The sequence below is a fragment of the Condylostylus longicornis genome, unplaced genomic scaffold, assembly GCF_029603195.1.
Source record: "Condylostylus longicornis isolate FDR11 unplaced genomic scaffold, ASM2960319v2 ptg000135l, whole genome shotgun sequence".
NCBI classification, from domain to species: domain Eukaryota; kingdom Metazoa; phylum Arthropoda; class Insecta; order Diptera; family Dolichopodidae; genus Condylostylus; species Condylostylus longicornis.
Window position 1 is genome coordinate 6,692,352 of NW_026578103.1, and position 20,383 is coordinate 6,712,734.

Below are 20,383 nucleotides of genomic sequence, written 5' to 3' on the forward strand. Positions count from 1 at the left end.
CAAATATGTATTAGAAACTTTTAATTTTATTGTTCCTTATAAATTTACGATCTCATTTCAAGCAATTCAATTTCATTTATGAACAATTTATTACCTTTATCAATTGATCTTTTATTAATTGGACTGCTATTATTGCTACTATTGATATTGTTATTATTATTAGTATTATTATTGTTACAATTACTGTTATAAATTTTTGGTTTTTTTCCAATATTATACATTGGAACATAACGTTTTAAACTTGAATTACTATTTGTAATTTCTGGTTCCATTTTTAATAGTGGTGACATTACACTATAACCATTTAAATTATTTTCTTCAATGGAATTACCTATAACATTATCAATAATTTTATCATCACTATTATGAATTATAATTGAAGTTGATGGTATTGGTATCATACCATTTATTGGCTTATTTGTTTTAATTTCATTAATATTACCATTTGAATGAGATTTCTCATCAAAATCATTTAAATTTGATGTTTTTGATGGTAAAATATCGATTTTTGGTTGTGTGGAAATACGTTTTCTTAAACCAGGTAATAATTCCCATTGATCACTATCAGATTCAGCCATTTGAACTGATGATAATGGCACATCTAAACATGGTGTTAATAATCTTGGGTTACTTGATATATATTCAACAATTTCAGAAGCAGATGGACGCTTTTTATAATCTAAACTCCAACATGCTTTCATTAGACCCTCCAAATGTGGCTTAACACCACGTGGAATTGTCAAAATTTGGCCTTGTTTAATTGCTTCTAAAGCTTGCTTATTTGATAAGCCTTGGTATGGAAATGATCCAAACGTTATAATTTCATATAATAATACAGCAAATGACCAAACATCAGATGCTGGTGTAAATAATCCTAAACCTAATGATTCTGGTGCCATCCATCTTACGGGTAACATTCCTTTACGATTAAATCTGTAATAATCACTTTCAAATGTTGGTCTAGCCATACCGAAGTCACCAATTTTTACAACACGTTGTGTATTTACCAAACAGTTACGACATGCAATGTCGCGATGAACATATTTTTCATCAGCTAAATATGAAAGGCCACGTGCAACATCTAATGCATACATTGATAAACGTTTCGGACTAATATCTGATTCATCTGTTATTTTTCCATCAACTAAATTACGCCTTGCTAATAGGAAATTTCTTAAATCACCATATAACATAAATTCCATTATAGTATACATTGGTTCACTCTGTAGACAAACACCAATTAATTTAATGATATTCTTGTGATCGAAACGTTTCATAGCTTCTGCTTCACACAAGAAATCTAAACGATCTTCAGTTGATGCACCAACTTTTAAAGTCTTTACAGCAACAGCTGTCCAGCCCTGATCATCCAACTGAGCTTCACCGCCGTAAACCGTACCAAATGCACCTTCACCAAGTCTTCGGTTTATAACTACTTTATCTTTTGATATTTCCCATTTGTCAAGAGTATTGTAAGTTTTGGCATTTGGTGAAAGTAAATCAATACCAAAATTTTTCATAACTTTGGCAGATTGTTTTAATTTGGCATGATATCTATATTTCCAAAATATAAATGAGCCAGTTGATAAAACACAAAGCGCTACGACTAATGATAAAATTATAACAATATAATTTACGTTTTCACATGTTGTTTGTAAAAATTCTGCCAGTGTTGCCATTGAACATTGATATGCTCCATCTTTTGGTCGTTCTCCACTTAACCAGTTTATATTACTTTCGTTTAATGCCAACTCTCCACCAATTATTTTATAAGATTTTTCATCGATTGTTGGTGTAAATGTACCGACATGATTGAATTTTCCATTAATCCACTGTAAGATATCAACATTGTCAATACGAGAGCCACCTTCATCAAAACGTATACGTCCTGATAATCCATTAAAATCAGTATCTGAAATAATTTCACTTAAGCGCTTAATAACATCAGGTGATCTTAAATCATAAATTGCTGAAGGATTTTCATGCAACAATTTATCGGCAGCTAAAGCGTATACCCAAACCGCATCATATGCAAATGCTGCATAATTTGAAAAATGGGCTTCTCCACCTCTTTTTAGATAATTTTCTTTCCATTCATGAACGGTTTTATTTTCTATCATTATGGAATCACTGGGAGCAAAAGCTGAATGTGTTAGCGAAAAGTGACCATTTACCGCCTAAATAATGAAAATTAAAAATAAAATTATGAAAAAATTATAAAAATAAAATAAAATTTTTAATTTATACCTCAGACAGCTCTTCTTTTGTGCATGTTGTATTCATGTTATCAATTGTTATAGAAGAACTATCTCCATTCCATACTTTTGATATCCAAGCAGGTAGGAACCATACGTAACCATGCCTTGCAGTCATCTATAATAAATAAAATATTTGATAGTGAAAACATTGTCTGCTTAACAGAAGCACAATAATTACTTGTAAATTGTAAGCTTCACACATAATTGATCTTGCATTATCGTTATAAATGTCCGCAATTATGATTCTAGCATTTTTATTTTTAAACTCTTGAAGAAGCTGTCATTATTAAAAAAGAAATAAAATATTTTAAATGTAATTAAAAGTTAGTATTTAATGGAAAATCAAAAATTACTCTATTCATTTCAGTTGAGGTTACATCCTTAGGAAATTTCTTATTTAGAATGAGATCAACACCTTGCTGCTTTAGCAGTGTGTCCATATGCGATATATATTCAGTATATTTTTGCCCATCTTCAGTTAAAGCAGCTATTTGCCTCCATTCGAAATGCTTAAACAAATCGAAATAAACTTGTTCATATTGTCTATTTGAACCGATTGTGCGGAAAAAATATGGATACGTGTTACGATCAGTAAATAATGCACCTTCAGCTGAATATGATATTACAGTCATTCTAGTATGTTTGGAAACACCAGCTATTGGTTCTACTGTTTCACTACATGCGGGTCCTAATACACCAATTATTGGTGTTGCTAAATTAAAATAATGTATGAAGGCTTTCATTACGGTATCAGCTTTGCATTGGCCATCATTATAACTAACAGACAGTCGAAAATTTGATAATACACTTGAATTATTGTTAATTGCTTCCGTTGCACTTCTAACAAATGGTATTAAATTACCATATAATTTACCATTTCCGGTTAAAGGAAATATTCCACCAATAAATAATGAACTTTTTTCAGATGTTTTCAACCAATTCAAATATTCATTTGGATAATTTTTTAAATAATTACATGCAACAACATTATATATTTCAGATACAGACATTTTTGGATTGTTCATTTTAGCTAAATTTGATTCAATTAAAATTTGTCGTAAATTTTCTCTTTCAATTTCAAATAATGTGAGAGCATTAAATGCTAGTTTATAATTTTGAAATTTTCTTTCATAATATTTTAATATTGGTGTCATTTCATACTTGCAAGTTGTTTCAGCAGCTGATTTAAATCTTTCACATGGTGGCAATGTTAATTGAACATAATCAATTTTATCATCAATTATAGCTGATGGTGACCATGATAGGAACAGATAACGTTTATTTTGCTTCCGAATATTTTGTGATTTATATTTATTGTGTAAATAATCCAAGGTATTTTTAAAATGCTTGTCATCAATCCATATAATTTGTAAATATAAATTGAATTCCTCTGTAAGAATAAAAAGTTAAAATTAATTGAATACAAAAAATGTTACATAAATTTGTACAACGTTTGCGTTGCTTCAAAAATTTAAATTGATTATAAAATTTTTGTTAACTAATTTTTGTTATTGAAAATTGGTATAGAAACTATGAGAGCATCATATGACTTAAAAACTAATGCACATTTTTGAAATGCGCTATAAAATATTGATATTTTAAGAGAAAATTATGTTTTAAACATTATCCGAATGGAGCTTTATTCTGACAAGTGAAATACTTGATTAAATGAAGGCAATATCGTAAAAATTTTTAAAAATATTTAAAATATTTGCAATATTTACAATGAACACACACACAATGTCATTTGTAGTAATTGGTTTGTATTTATAATAAACTTTCAACGATCAAATTAATTGGCGGACAGCGATTCTCTTTTTAAAATAAGCTCATTATTTAAAAACTTACCAACATGTTTCGATAAAAATGATGTTTCCTCATAGTCTGGTGCAAATATTGTTGCACATGTTTTATTATAATTTTGACATTCATATGATAATTCGATTTTTTGAAAACCAAATTTTCTTTCTAGTTCATCTAAAATTATTTTATCAATAACATATTTACGATAATACATGCGATCTGGATATAAAAATAAACTATAATGTAAATCTTCAACAAAAACATTCGGATCTGTTACGAAATTCGCTTCCGTATACCATCCAAAACGACCCGGATATGTAACTGTTCCAGCTTCATATACGTTATAATATGGTATTGCATGAAAATTTGGATACATCCATACTTCTAAATCAATCAAGTTTTCACCGCTGTTAAAGAAAAACAATAGTAATGTAGAATATTTATTGTATTGCTTTATTTTAATTAAACTAAATTGAAATACCTTGCAATTTCAAGAAGTTGATGAAATAATTTTGAAACTTCAGAGTCATTACTATTGACATTTGAATAAACAAGACTAACATTTTGATAGTCTAGAATTTCATGTAAAAATATTCCAAAAATTCTTGACAGCAATTGATGAGTGGCCCTTTTTGAAACTCGTATATTTATAGATTGTTTATAACCGGGATTGTACATCAGATTTGTATGTTTTTCTGAAATTAAAAAAAAAATAATTTATTTTTTTATATTAAAATAAAAAAAATTAATTTAAAAATTTGTTATTAAAATTAAAATTTAAGATTTTCTCTTTTGAGAAATTTTAAAATTAAGTAGCTACTTATATAAAATTTTGACAATAATTTATAAAATGATAGTTTTATTTTTAAATTTATTGTAAAGGGATTAGAAAAGGGTTATTAAGGTACTGGGGTATTCAAGAAAAAATAGATTGATTATTTTACTATCCAAAAATTTTAGTACTTTTTTTAATTTAGGAATATTATCGTTCTTAAAAATATTATATTTTTCACCAAGTCTAGTCCTCAAAATTGTTATAAATTGTGAACATTTTTGTGTATATACGAATGTAAACATGTATAGAAAGTTTAGATCGAAATAAGATTCGAAATTGTAATAAGAGCAATCAACCTTTCACATAAATCTTTTTTCCGTCTATAGTACTCCTGCCAATTTAAGGTTTTGTGTACATACTTCCATACTATGTTAAATTTTCTATGAACGTTGTAAAATTTGTATGTATGCCTGTATAATGTCAACCATATGCTTACATTTTAATGTTTATAAATTGTTTTAAATTATCGTCTATTTATTGATGAACCCCCGTTTTACAGCAAAATATTAAATAAGAGAAATCAGTAGAGTAATTAGTATGATTCACATAATTTTTACATTTTCTACTGCGATTCATTCAATGATTATTACAACTTTTTACATACTTAGACGTAATGGTCTCTTCAATTCAGAATTATGAATTCATTTCAATTCAAAACATTGTTTTGCTTCTATTTCTAAACAAAATTAGAATAATGTTATTAAAGTTCATCATAATTATCAGCAAAGTTCTGAGTCAAACATTGTGAGTATAGTGATAACATAAACCATAATGATATTTGAAGTTTAAGAGCGCCTTAAATCCGAATAAGTTTCTTATCTACATGTCTACTAACTTTCGTTCTTTACTTTATTTTTACTTCTGTTTTTTTTGTTGTTTCTCTTTCCTATCTAATCTATCTTATTATACTTATATGTTGTTTTTTTTTTCTTTGCAAAACTAATAACTGTAAAGCTTTGCTTAACGTTAATCTTTAATTTAATTTTATTTCTTTTGCAACAATGTTAAAATTGATTGCAAACATAAAATATTAAACTATATTGAAAGCTCAATTGTAACTGATTTTATGAGATTTTTAATCAATAAGCGCCTACCTAAATACATACTTATGTATGTACATATGTGTAACAAATTATTATATTTGCAATCAGCTAAAATTAAAGAAAAATAAATTGTTCTATAAAATTAAAAAAAATCTCAACCAAATATAGATTGTATGTGCTAATAAGCACCCACTGTACCCTATGTGAGAAGTATTTATATAAGTTGCTTAAAATTAAGATTTGCAATAAATTTTCTCAATTTATATACAAAAAAATTTACGACGGGGTGTTATAAATTTACCGTTCCCATTGCAGCCCTGAGAACTAACGGTCTGATATATAAATGTGTATAAATATTTTTGCTCATCATCGAATTAGACCGGATTTAGTCATGTCGGTTTGCCTGTTTATCCGCTCCGCCGATAATTTAAAACTAATTGAGCTTAGTTTATCAAATTTTTACAAATGATTTAAGGAAAAGTAAATGCCAAAATCCTATTTAAATTTTATGCAGCTGATACACTTGTATAAAATTTTCAAAATAATTTGATCACATCTCAGAAAGTATATATTGAAACTACAATACAGGAATTTTGTATAAAAAATGTAGCAATAGGGCCTTTATTTTCAAATAAAGTCATTCAGATTAGTCGAGTTCCTGTGGTTGCTGCCATACAACTTTAAAGAATATTTGAACATATTTGTGAAATCAAACTTAAGTTATTAGTTAAACAAATGAAAATTGGCTACAACTTCAAAAGCTCTGTCATCACAGTATTTAAAAAAATATTGAATACTAGTGTGAAGCAATTTTGCAATTATCATACAAAACTTAAAATTAATTATACATTTGTATACGGGTACCACAGAATTGACACGGTCAACTCTACCTATTTTAATTTTTATTTAATTAAAATTCAAAGAAAATGAGAGAAGAAAAATTAAAGCCGCGCTCTTACTTATAATATTTATAAAAAATTGCATTTATTTTGTAATTTTTTTTAACCATTTGTGGATTCAAGTACAATTTAAATCTGAAATATTTAAATAATTAACATTGCTTGTATAAAGAATCATTATTACTTATAGTTTAATCATAGAGAAATGAATTCTGCATAGACTGAAATTAATTCGTACCATTATTGGAGCTAATCTAATTCAATTCAATTTCAATCTTAAAGCAGTAAATTTTGAAAATTGCATGATATAAGGTAACTTTAACAAAAATATAGATGTATGGGATTTACATTTTTTGGTTAACAATCCAATATGTTAAGAAACTTTAAAAATGGAAATTGAGTACTAATAATTTCTGAATAAAAAACGTTTAAATCAGGAACGCTTTTTGTGGTTATACAGGGTTATATTTGTAATATTTTTACCAATAATAGCTATATAACTAATTTTTATTCTACATACTCGTATTACTTATTGTACTGTCGTTCAACATAAAATTTTGAACTAAAATCTATAGTTCGTATAATTTACACATGCACCGTAAGTTTACATACGTAAACTATTACTACTTACGCATGAGTTTCAAGCCGAAAATGCGGAATAATTGGAATACTTATAATGTATGTATACATACATACATATTAATATATAGGTAAATATTCATTTTATATCCGGTTAACTAGAGACTAACAAATATTTTTAATAAAATACGAAATTTATTTTACCATTAAAGTCTTAACATAACTTTGAATACGAACAACGTAACTTAATCGCTATAACATAAGTTAACTACGCGCGGCAACTTACACTTTTCATTTCATAAATTTTTTCTTAAATCTAGGTTGATTTCAAGTTTAAACGTCCTTGATTCCATTCTTTGATAAGAATTCAATTTTGTTGAAAATAAAAAATGTACTTAACTAAATTGCTTAAAAATATTTTAATAAACCGGTAGGTAACAGAAAAACTGAAAATCTCATAATTTAGAAGCTTACGAGCATGCCACCTTTGCGATTTGTAAAGTTTTTCCAATTTACAAATGAAAATATTTACCAAACAATGTCATTTAAATTTTTTTAAAATTGTGTGAATGCATAATTAAGATTAAAAGTTTGTAAGAGGAACCAATTTAGTATTTTATTTATTTAACGAGAAAAAAAATCAAAACTATACTGTTATTTAATGTGTTCGCCAATGTTATTTTGCAAATTTTTTTTCCATTCTTTTCTTGTTAATTAAAACTTACAATAATAATTTTCAATAAGTTATAATAAATGACTTTATTATGGAAAAATTTTAAACAAGATCTCAATGGAAGTCAGTAATAATATGTCATGCGATTTTATTGCGTAAATAAGAGAAACAAAAATAACTTGATATTTCCTTTTACTTCCTTTTCAATTCGACAGAGTTGAAGTATATTGTTAAACTGTTAAGAGAAAAAGAAAATATTAAATGAAAGTATACTTAAGGTATATGATTTAAGTATAATTGCTCTGATATGATTTTTTTTTGCATGAGCCGAAGAGAAAGCTTGATTTTTAATAAAAACAAAAAGTCTTTGCAACGTTGAATGCAATAGAACTCGATTATCATATAATAGACGTATTTCAATCAAAAAAGTAAAAAAATTATTCTTTCAAATTTTGAAAATTTCCAAAAATATTTTTGGAATCAACAAATGAATTAATTCTATGATGAACTGATTGTTATAGAGCTACAGATAATTCGATGATAATTGTTCTATAGATATTCTATAGATAAATCTATAGATAATTGATGTATAAAATACATAAGCGACCAAATTGTTAAAGTTTTTCATAAATAATGAAAATCTATTTTAAGCATTTATTTCAAATTCTATTTAGCCCTTTTTTAATACATTTAAAAAAAGGTAAATTTAGTTCTTAGTAGAGATTAAATTTCTCAGTTAATTTAGTTAACAATCAGAACTTAAATATGAAATTGCAAGTAAATTGCTTGATTATTTCTCTGTATATGAGCAAAAACATAACTTTGACCCATATACTAAAAATTCACTTGTTGACTTCTGATTTCCTGATTATTGTCGATCAGTCGGACCTCAGTAATAGTTCCAGAAGCCTGGTTTATTGAAATTTTCAAGTACTTATCAAAAGGTGTAGTTATAGTTCGATATGTAAGTTCTTCTGTTACTATATTAATTTGTATGTATATTAAGTTTTATTGAAATAACAAAATTAAACATTAATGTTTTGCTTTCTCAAATTATTACAAAAATTTTATATGATAGTTTGTTCTTAAAATCTCTGCCTTCTATACCTATAAAGTAATAGTGTAGTATAGTTTCCGAATATGATATTACCATATTACAATACGTATGTAATTTTTAAATAAATTCGACTTTTGCTAGGAAAAAAAATAAAAATTAAAATTTTTCTAATATTTCCGCCTGCCTTCTTTTTTTTTTAAATATTTAGTGAAAGTTATCACATTCCATCAATTTGATTTTAATGAATTCTTAATTTAGAATTTTATTACACATATTTTAGTATTAATAGAAATAAACAAAAATAATTCGGTTTTTTATTTTCAGTATTTTTAGAACTTTTTCAAAAAAAAAAAATTAAAAAAAAAAAGTGTTTATTGTTTTACTTTGTCCATCCGTTGGTGTGTCTGTTCCACACCCTTCAAAATAAAAAGCTGAAATTCTATACACGCACGTAGATGTTTTTTGGAAACTTATTTCTGTAGAAAAAAATTCTAATTATCTTCTGCTCTCTAGAAGTAATTGCCACTGAAATTGCTAAAAATTCCATTTTTTGACTATTTATTGTTATAAATAGTCAAAAAACTTTTACACTTTTTAAATTACGCAAACGTAGAATGTTAGCGGCATGCTTTTTCCGCCGAGTAACAACTTAGTTGAACATTAGAAATACCTTAGAGAATTATTTTCTACCTATGTATATCACCTATCAAATTATCGCCTTTCGAAATTTGTAAAATTTAAATTTTCAGCGCTTTTTATTTTCGAAACAGCAAGCTTTTTCCGAATTTCTATAAATGCAGAAAACTGACGATGAATACTATGCTAGCAAAAAATTTAGGTATTTATCTTAACACCCTCGCTACCAGCGTCGCATATCACATCGGATGCGACGCATCGGTTTTTTCTTTTGAGCCCGGCGTCGCAAATGTGTGGCGTGAATATCTTATCAGTATTTGCTACGGTATTGCACTATTTTTGTGGCAAAAACAGATTTAATAGGTTATAGAACAATGAAATAACTTCAAAGTGTTTTTGGTCTGAAGATAATAACATTTTTTTATTCTAATGCTATAAATATAATATTGAAAAATCCAATGCCATTTAAAGTAATTTCATAAGAAATATTTCCATGGTCTGTGGTACAAGTTTTTTACTCAAGCTCCGGTAGCGAACGTGTTAACTTACGCAATTAACCATTGAATTCGATCATTATATTAACACCTCATTATACAACAATTTGATACGTATTGGTATACTAAGCAGATTCTTTTCAAAAACAGTATTTTTGTTTGTTCAAAGGAAAAGTGCTACATTGCAAAACCATTTGTTTGACCCAACCTTTTTTTTAAAATACTTGAAGTGTTTACATTTCAATAAAATTCTTTAAAAATAATTTTATTTAAATGATTTTTTAAATTTCTTTGAAAACATAGGATTAAAAATTAAAAAAATAATATGCGGGACATATGGTTAATTAGGTTAACGTAAATCAACTTTAATATCATGATGATGACTTTGCTTAAAAAATTTAGAAAAACATTTGAATAACCTTATTCATAATAAACATAATCTCTAATTTTAATCGCCCATAAAAGTTTTAAAATTTTAAAAGAATTAAATGATATGAAATCGAATTTAAATGTTAAGTAAAATATTCAGCTGATTATTTCAGCTATATTTAATAAATTCTGATAAATAATATATCACGAATACTCAAAAATTATATTTAACGTTTCCCAACGGTGAAACTCGTCGTTCACCAATCCCCGTGGAGTCGAACTCTTATGGAAGTTAGTAATAGTACGAATTATCAAATTACACCATTTAAAACTTAACTAATATTTTTAATTACAAGATCTTTTATTATTGCAATTTGAAATTATTTAATAAAATTGCAAATCAAATTCCATAAAAATAAATAAAATAATAATTCTAAATTCAATAATTGTGTGTACATTAAAATCGAATTGAAAAAAAACAAACAAAAATTCTTGGTGATAAATAAGAAGATTTTGTTATTATCCTTAAATTTGGAGAAGATGGAATAAGAATGCTGGCAATCGGAAAACAAAATCTTGAACTTGAAAAATTAATTAATTAACAAGAATCATGCGAACTTGAAAGATAAATTAATCTTTAAAAATCCGAAATATCAGAAAGTTCTGCAAACTTTTAATGTCATCAATCATTTCGACAACCAATTTGTATATGGTTCCAAGTGCTAATAATTCAATTTTTAATATATGTATACGTACATAGAACGCAATAACAAACGCAATTGCAATAATATTTAACAACTTCATTTAAATCTACTTTCTTTTGCTATTATAAGGCTATTCTATACCTATACATACTATACTATCTATTCTACTTGTATACTTTTGTTTGTACTTCGGTTATGGCTAAAAAAAAATTGCAATTCAATTCGGTTATTTATAATTATAACACTTATAACTTGACAATTATATTAACAGCAACGATTGCTGATTTTTTTTTTGATAAATGCGACAACATGTGTTATTATGAAAATGTCAAATATGTATGTAGTTTGTTATTTCCAAAATATATTAGAATAGTTAATTTGTGTTTATATGCATTTATACATTTATGATTAAAAATTCACATTATATTTCGTTTTAGTATTATAAAATTCGTTTTTCTTATATTTCATACTTTTATACCCGTACGAACGTATGAAGGGTATGTTTTTGATCAGTTGTCTGTCCCCCTGTCCGTCCGCCCGACCTAACGATAACTCAAAAACTAATTGAGCTAAGTTCACCAAATTTTCACAAATGATATTTATTATAGTAAATTCCAGAACCCTATTTATATTGGGTATGATCGGGGTACTGATTCGGGTAGCTGTCATACAACTTCAAAATTTATTTGACTATATCTTAGAAACTATAAAAGCTATAATATTGAAATTTTACACAAGCGAATATATTAGTAGGGCCAATGTGTTTGATTAAAGTCGTTGAAATTGCTTGGCTACTTTCTGGTAGCTGCCATACAACTTCAAAAGTTATCTGCCTATATCTTCAGAAACTATAGAAGCTGTGATATTGAAATTTCGCGCAGGCTAATATATAAGTAGGACCAACGTGTTTGATAAAAGTCGTTGAAATTTCATGGTTCCTTCTGGTAGCTGCCATACAACTTCAATAGTAGTTTGGCCATATCTTAGAAAATATTGAAAACACAGTACTGAAATTTTGCACAAATTAATATGGTAATACGACAACTTAAAGTCATAGTCTGTCCCATAGTCAGCTATGGCATACTTATTCGCACATAGGATAACAAATTCGACACGGTCAACTCTATTTTTTCTCGTTTGTATTGAATTTTTTTCTTATCAATTATCCTATTGATTGGCTTTAAGTTATTTAACAATGTTGCACAATGTTATTAAAATTTCTAAATTTTATTAGGGGATTATTGCAACTATGGCTAGGCACTATTATAATATTCTATTACGTAAACGTAAAGCTTTTGTTTCGAATTACCAATGGACAGTAATTGTGATTAAGACAGTTACGGACCTTACTGTTATAACATGACAAACGAGATATTTGGGTTTCATTTTAAATTATATAAATTTTTCTCAATAACATTCTACTTAAATAGATTTTGGAAGTGAAAAAAAACAATATTGCATTAAGTAAAATTCTTCCTTATGGCATAATTTTAATGGCATTCTGTAAAGTTTCATGTAAATATTGTATATAATTTGCATAATAATATTTTATTTTTAATACATGTTTTATTATCAATTGTTTTACATGTTAAGAATTATCGATTTAGATTGTGATTCGAAATTATTTCTTAATATATACATATGCACATGCGTATATCAGCATTTATATAAATTCGTCAACGAATGTAATATTGATTTAAAATTATATTTCTTGACGAAACCAAACAAATCAAATTTATGCTGTTTTTGTCAAAAGTGTCAATTTAAAATGACGCATTTCTTCAGTAATGAGCATTTGATATTTATTGCGGAAAACTTAAAATATTAGATAAAAAGCTGTACTACGTAGGTATTTAGTAAGATAAAACAAATTTAATAGCATTATGCTATAAGCCATTCGCATCTTATATGCTATAAGTCAAAAATGGCATTTTATAGTAGAGCGTTTTCAAATAAGTACATATACAGTATTTTACAAATATGTACATACAGTATTATATAGTATTTAATACTTTAATACATATTGAAGTTTTAAACAAAGACAAAAAAGTTGATTGAAATAAATTTAAAGACTTTGTAAAAATTTATTATACTAAACTGCTATGAAACAAACTTTGAAATTGTATTCTTCTTTAATTTTTAATTAGATACGCGCGTATTTACATGCTGGGAGAAAACGCTGGATATAAAGAAGAAATAAAAGAATTGGATAAAAGATTAAATTTAAATAAGAGATAAAATGAGCAAACTCAATTATGAATGGCGTTTTGATGAAACTAAAAAGTTAACACTTCAAAGGTGGTGACTTCACACACTTTTAATAAGTAACAACTTTTGCTTACGTATACAACGTCGCTATTCGCTACTACACAATTGTAGCCCATTAAGATTAATAATTTGTAAGAATTTATTGAGAGAAGAAGCATTCTGAGGCTATGAATTTTGATTGGCTTTGGATTCTCGAAATTATCTTTCCAAATTTATTATATATATCTATATAGATCCATGAAAAAACGTAAAAAACTGTTGAGGAAACTCTATTATAATGTCCCAAATTTAGTATATAAATCGATTTTAAATTTTGCTTACGAAAAGACGCTCAAATAAGGTTGAAAAATTTTAATTTCTATGTGGAAAATTTTTTTTTATACTTATCAACTTTACAAATTTTCATACTAATTGCAAATACTGAGTTATGCTTCACTTTTCGTTCAAATTATTAAAAATATTTTGTATGTATATGTACACGTATGTACGTATATGCACATAATTCATAAAATCGAAAATAAACAATTTTTTTTATTAAATTTTCTTAAAAGGTAAGAATATAAATCAAAATTGGAAAGCAATATAATTTACTTTTTTTATTTACACAATTGTACACAATATGAGCAAAACACATATAAATGATGATTTACCAAAAATAGATAGATTATATAGTTATGTATGTATATATGAAAAAGTAAATAAAACAGAAAAATAAACTACTCTAATATTTTCACACTAATCTATGTATAACAAATCAATCAATTGATTTGTACGGAAAGGTGTGCAATATTTTATTTTTGATTTGCGTCACAGGTGATTTTGAACTTTTTTCAAAACAAAAATTTTTTAATTTCTCAATTTATGTACTTTTAATATATATACATAAGTATATGTACGAAAAAGCTATAGACATGTTATACTACAATGTGTTCTTGTTATATAAGTACATACATATGTATAAAAGTTTATTGGTGAATTTTCTTGTAATGATAATAATAAGTAGGTAGCTCAAATTTCAAATGACAATTAAAAAATGGCGCTGTCCTTCCAAAAAGACAAACTTCAGTGTTTTCATCTTTTGAAGTATTTTGTGACATGTGTCAAATTTCATTCAAGAATTTTTGCAAATGGAAAGAGTTTTTGTGAATTGTAAAATTTCTAGCCCTGCCGAAAGAAAGAAGATCACAAAAAAGTGGTTGTCCGTTCGTCTTTTTATTTTAAACTTTATACTCCTTTAAAGATTGAAAGCTCATACACAAATTGATTTTTGTGAGAAACAAATTTTTCTAGAAACTTTTTATCCACTTCCTTTAAGAATTATAGCTCAGCCAGCTTAAAATTTTTTAATGCTTCGACCATTTCTTCTACCACGAAATATAATAGTCAAACATTATAATAGCAAAATGGCCGTTTTCCATATTTTTGATATCGCAGAAGTTTGAGATTTAAACATTTTATAGAAATTAATACTTATAATTTGTTTCCTACTGTAATTTTTATCAACTTTTAAAATTAGCAATATTCAAATTTTGATTCTGTGTTTTTCCAAAACTTTTGCTATTTCAAACTTTTGCAATAGTGATATCTAACGGTAAATGTTTTGTCATACAAATAAGTAATTATTTTGTCGTACATTAGCTGTCGAATTCGATCATTTTATTATGTTTTCACCCTAAATATATGCAATAATTTTTTATTGCGTAAAATTATTCTAGCACATATTGAGAATAAATTAACTCGACAGAATATTATATTTTAAAAAACATTATTTTATTTTTTCAATAGAAATGTGCTAATTATGTTTGAAATAATTTTATGTTTAAAAAGTATGGCTTGGCAATACGCTATACATACATTTATATGTTATATACCTATAAATACACCAAACGTGTTCAAAGGAGAAGAATTTTTACTGTTTTGAAATTTTAACGTTATTTATTAAAAATGTGATTATTGAAAATTTTTACCTTAAAAACTGTTATTAAAATAATACGGAAATACTTACACTAATTCCATATATAAATAATTAGGGTGGTTCCCTATGGGCATTCTTTTCAAAGTTAAAAACAACACATTTTATACACCTACATTATTTCTTTATAACAAAAACAACAATTTTCTTATTTCTTTTTGGTACAGGCATAAACAAACTACGCTGATATGTCAAAGAACACCAAGAGAACCAAGAGCCTTAATTTTTGTTCTAATAATAAAAATAAAACTTTTCCTAACTAACCTTTAACAGCAATCCAAATGATCCACCTCAATGTGCGTAAATATTTTATACATGTATAGTTATATGTAACAAATATGTATGCATACAAACATTTTGTATGTTTATATAGTGGAAAGCTTTTTATAGAAATACAAAAGTAGAGATCCATTGCAGGGGTAAGGTATTTTTTATGATATTATCAAATAGCTAGTAAAGGCAAAAGTTAAATAAGTCTAAATGATTCATTCATAAACGATGTGTAAATGAAGAAATCGTACAAAATTTTATGGGCTATTTAAATATGAACATGACATTTTCGGAATGCTTAGTAATAATAATAAAATTTATTTGTATTTTCATTTAAAATTATTACATAATTATGTATTTTATGTAAAAATTTGAAAAAATAAATTCCAATGTCTGTCAATCAAATAAAAAATATGTTTGAGTACTGACGTATGTTGTATACAATCAGTAGATAGTTGATCTATGAAAAAGCAAATGTTTCATTTATCACAATTATTTTGAACGAATCAAAATTAATTAAGTTGTTATGAAAAATTTTGGTTATTATCATAAAGGTTTTGAAAGATAAGAGATTTTTTAGATATTAGCAAGAAATAATTTTTCTTTTTTTTTAAACCCGGTTCTAAAAAGAAAATCTAAATCGATCTAAATAGACGGTATATTACAAATTATTGTAACTTTCGATAATAATCAAATTGACTGCGTTTATGTGCCACAGCAGAATGTTTATGAGCCTATATATCATTTGTAAAATATTCATTTTTCTCTTCTACAAACTTACAATATTTAGACAACAAAAATAAATGTTTTCCACTAAATAATTAAAGAAAACAAGTTAAAATGTTTGAGGCAATCTTAACCGGCTTATTTAAATACAAGCAATAAAACAATTCTAACGTTGTATACCAGTCATATTTGAGCTAGCGTATGCAGATAACTTTATTACTTCTTCAAATTATAATAAGAAAAAAAAATAAATCAAGCCGAATTTCATTCTTCTCAATTTTCTTTTAAATTTGAATTTCTATAAAATTTAATCCATAAAACTATCAAAATAAGATCAACTTCCCTGTCTTAATTACCAAATTACGATTGATGATACATCAAATTGCAAATGGAAAAATTTGAATGAAAACACATGCATTATTCCGGAAAAATTGTTCACTTTCATTAAATTAAAATTTTAATTATTTCAAATTCAAAATACAAACTATACATTGAAAACTTTTATTTATGTAGGTCTTGATCGCAGAATCACACGAGCTCATTAAAATTAATTTATTTTATTGCAATTTATTTTATGGCTTGTATATAAGAAAAACTACTTTCGTAATTAAATTTTTATGTGTTTTTTATGGAAATCGCTTTATTTCTGTGAATTTAAAGAAATCTTCAACTGTTTTGAGTATCAAGGACATCAACATATAACACACTTATTTCTCTAAATATGCATATTTAATAAAAAGTATGGTTGCATAAATTAAAACAGATTTAATTGCAATATGGTTTTTCATAACATTTTTCTTTCAATCTAGAATAATTTTATATATGAATAAGAATTTTACAGTTTTATGAGTTCTTGGAGTCATTTTTATATTAACGTGCGTATATTATGTAATTATAGAAATTATTTAAACTTTCCAATGATTGTTTCGAATTCAAATTAACCTGCGTCATTGTAAAGGACATTGTACTAAAGTAAAACAAGTTTTCCAAAATTGTACAATCTATTTCAGAAAACGCATATATGTACGTATAATTTCCATGTACATATATGTGTGTGTTTACTTAGCTTTACATATATTAAATTGCTTTATCTGCTGTCAGTTTTTTTTTTAATAATAATTAAATTATAATTACAAATTAAAATGCTCTTCAAGATTTAACAGATGTCATTTAAAAAAAAAATGCATTTGCGCAAATAAATATGGATTTTAACCTTAATTTTATAGTTTCGTAATATTTTTATAATTTGCAGATTAATCAAGATAAAAAGAAAATATACGCTATACGCGACTACGGCTTTTAGAATATTGGTGAATATTCTTGTACTTCTACCTTACGCATTTTCTGAAATAAATCCTTATTTTGTTAAATTATACGATTTCTTTAATTTAAAAAAATGGGAATGATTTTTTTGAATTTAATTCGAATTTTCGACCTTAACACCCTAGTGTGTTTAAATTTATTTAAATGAGGCTTTGTATAGAAATTACGCATAATTTAAGTACGAGTACACGCAAAATGTTTTATCAATAAAATTAAAAATTCTGAACATTAAAAATAAAATTTTTAATATTTTTGATAGTAGCCAATATTTGTAGATAGTGCGTGCAATAATAAATTAGGATTAGAAATGTACGTATAACCGCAAAATAATGAAAACCACATTAGAACATTTGAAATTCACGAAATTCCGCATATTTACAAAATAAACACAATTACTTTTGTTTTGATCATAGTTTTTATATAATTTTAGACGGTTACTTATTTAAGAAAATAAATTCACGAAATGTCCATTGTTTTGAGCACAAAGTTCGAACATGTTGACGATTCTCGTACATACGGGATAGGATTATGTTTGAGAATGTTATACGAATGCTTGATAATTTAAGTTTGTCCATCATCATAGAGAAATATTTGGGAAGCAAAACCTATCTGAATCCCAAATTCATACATATTAGGAAAAATAAAATAATATTGATTTAATTTTTTAAATTTCTCACATAATTTTAAATTTGAAATGCCTATTCTTGGCATTTAATTTCGAATAAAATAAATAAATATTAATTTGAATAAAATCTATCTGTTAACAGTCACATAAATCAAAGGAAAAATAAATAAAATCGAATTTCAATTTTATTGTTTTAAAAAAAAAATATCTATACTTCATACATTCGGACTTCATAGATTCGAACTTATGTATAATTACCATTCTTTTAAATTATTATGAATAATTTGAATCCTACTGATTTTAATAAATCATCTAAAAAGATCATCGAACGAAAAAAAACATATGCATTAGATTTTTTGCATTCTATTGGAGCTCAAATGTTTGCTAAAATAAATCCGCATATATCCAATTTTTCTACATCAATTGCATCAAATCCAATAAGCAATCAACAAGACAGTTCTATAATATCATCAATTCCAAGTAATGAATATTTACCACCATTCCATTATTCACCACAGCAAAACAGACTAAATGATGAAAATATAAATTTTGGAAATCCAGATTTTTCTGATGAATCTATTAAGAGATTATCACCACATGATTATTTAAGAAATAATAGAGATGAAAAATTTCGAATACCATCTTCAAATGTTCCTAATGTTAGCAGTATAAGTTCAAATAATTTCAATAATTACAAAATAGATAGAAATTTTAATTCTAGACTAGAAAATAATTACAGATTCCCTCAAAGACATGCTCCGGAAATGTGTAATGATTACATGACTGATGAAGATTATGTAAATAATTATTATTGTTTACATAAGTGTCAGGATAGAAACTTTGATAATTTATATAAAAGTATCCATTCTAAAATAAATTATAATAAGAATTTTAGCAGAAATCAACATACAAATATTTATTATAACCAACAACATGAACATTTATTACCAAGATTATTGCCACCTTTTAAAAAAACGAGTTATTATCCACTTAAGTCACCATTTCATTTGGGAGGATCTAAAGGACGATCATTTCCAAACAATACAAAGATGACGCCACTATCATTTCAAGATTCTCCTTATTGTAGTGAATTGTGTTATTGTAAAACATTAAAATATTCTATTGATTCAGATATTAATTACCTTGACAAACATTTTGAAAATAATGTTGCTGATCAAGTGTATAAATCTAAATTTGAACATAAATATACACCTAAAACAACTAAAACTTTACCTATAAGAAGACTAGTTGACACTAACACAACAGGTAAATCTGGTAATTATTAATAATAAAATCAAAAAAAAATTACAGTCTTCTATTTTTCAATTTATTGAAGAGTATCAAAGATCTGGATCTGTTTTGGATCCAACAAACTCGACATTTAGCTTTAATTCAAAACCATTCATACAAAAACGTTTGTCTCGAACAATTTCTAGAGAAGAAGGAGAAAACATTTGCACGAATAATGAATTGTTTCAATGGAAAACTAATAATATTGCTCATAGTTATATTTCTGAAATGAATCTTTACGATAATTTTCTATTGCAATCAAATAATGGACAGCAATATCAAATAAATCCAAATGAAGCAGCATATAACCAAAATTTACATTCACCAAGAAGTGATGAATTTGATAAAAGCGTTGAAGACTGGTCATCAATTGAATCAACATGGAATTTCGATAGAAATCAAAAACCACTATTATGTAGAAGTAGATCTCCGAATGCTTTTTTAAATTATGATAAACATTCTTATCGAGAGCAACGTTATTTGTACCCAAATTTAAGAAGAAAATATTATTATAATTTTCAAGAAAATAGTACACCACCAGACAGATTTTTAGCTAAAT

The 20,383-nt window shown here is 26.0% G+C and overlaps 1 protein-coding gene across 4 annotated transcripts in view; it reads right to left on the bottom strand.

Moving 5' to 3' along the window:
* Positions 1–41: 41 nt before the first annotated feature.
* The window catches only part of LOC129615335 (atrial natriuretic peptide receptor 2-like), a 70,383-nt gene continuing 50,041 nt past the window's right edge, over positions 42–20,383 (bottom strand). For 3 of the 4 annotated variants that reach the window (XM_055530481.1, XM_055530479.1, XM_055530480.1), the window contains 6 exons: positions 4,543–4,756; positions 4,107–4,468; positions 2,612–3,648; positions 2,437–2,535; positions 2,248–2,373; positions 42–2,177 (listed from right to left, as the gene is read on the bottom strand). In XM_055530481.1, the coding sequence (XP_055386456.1) occupies positions 45–2,177; positions 2,248–2,373; positions 2,437–2,535; positions 2,612–3,648; positions 4,107–4,468; positions 4,543–4,739 (3,954 nt within the window). In that variant the 5' untranslated portion in view covers positions 4,740–4,756 and the 3' untranslated portion in view covers positions 42–44. Of the gene's footprint in view, positions 2,178–2,247; positions 2,374–2,436; positions 2,536–2,611; positions 3,649–4,106; positions 4,469–4,542; positions 4,757–5,332; positions 5,454–20,383 lie in introns of those variants that run through there. The other variant, XM_055530482.1, reaches the window with a different exon arrangement.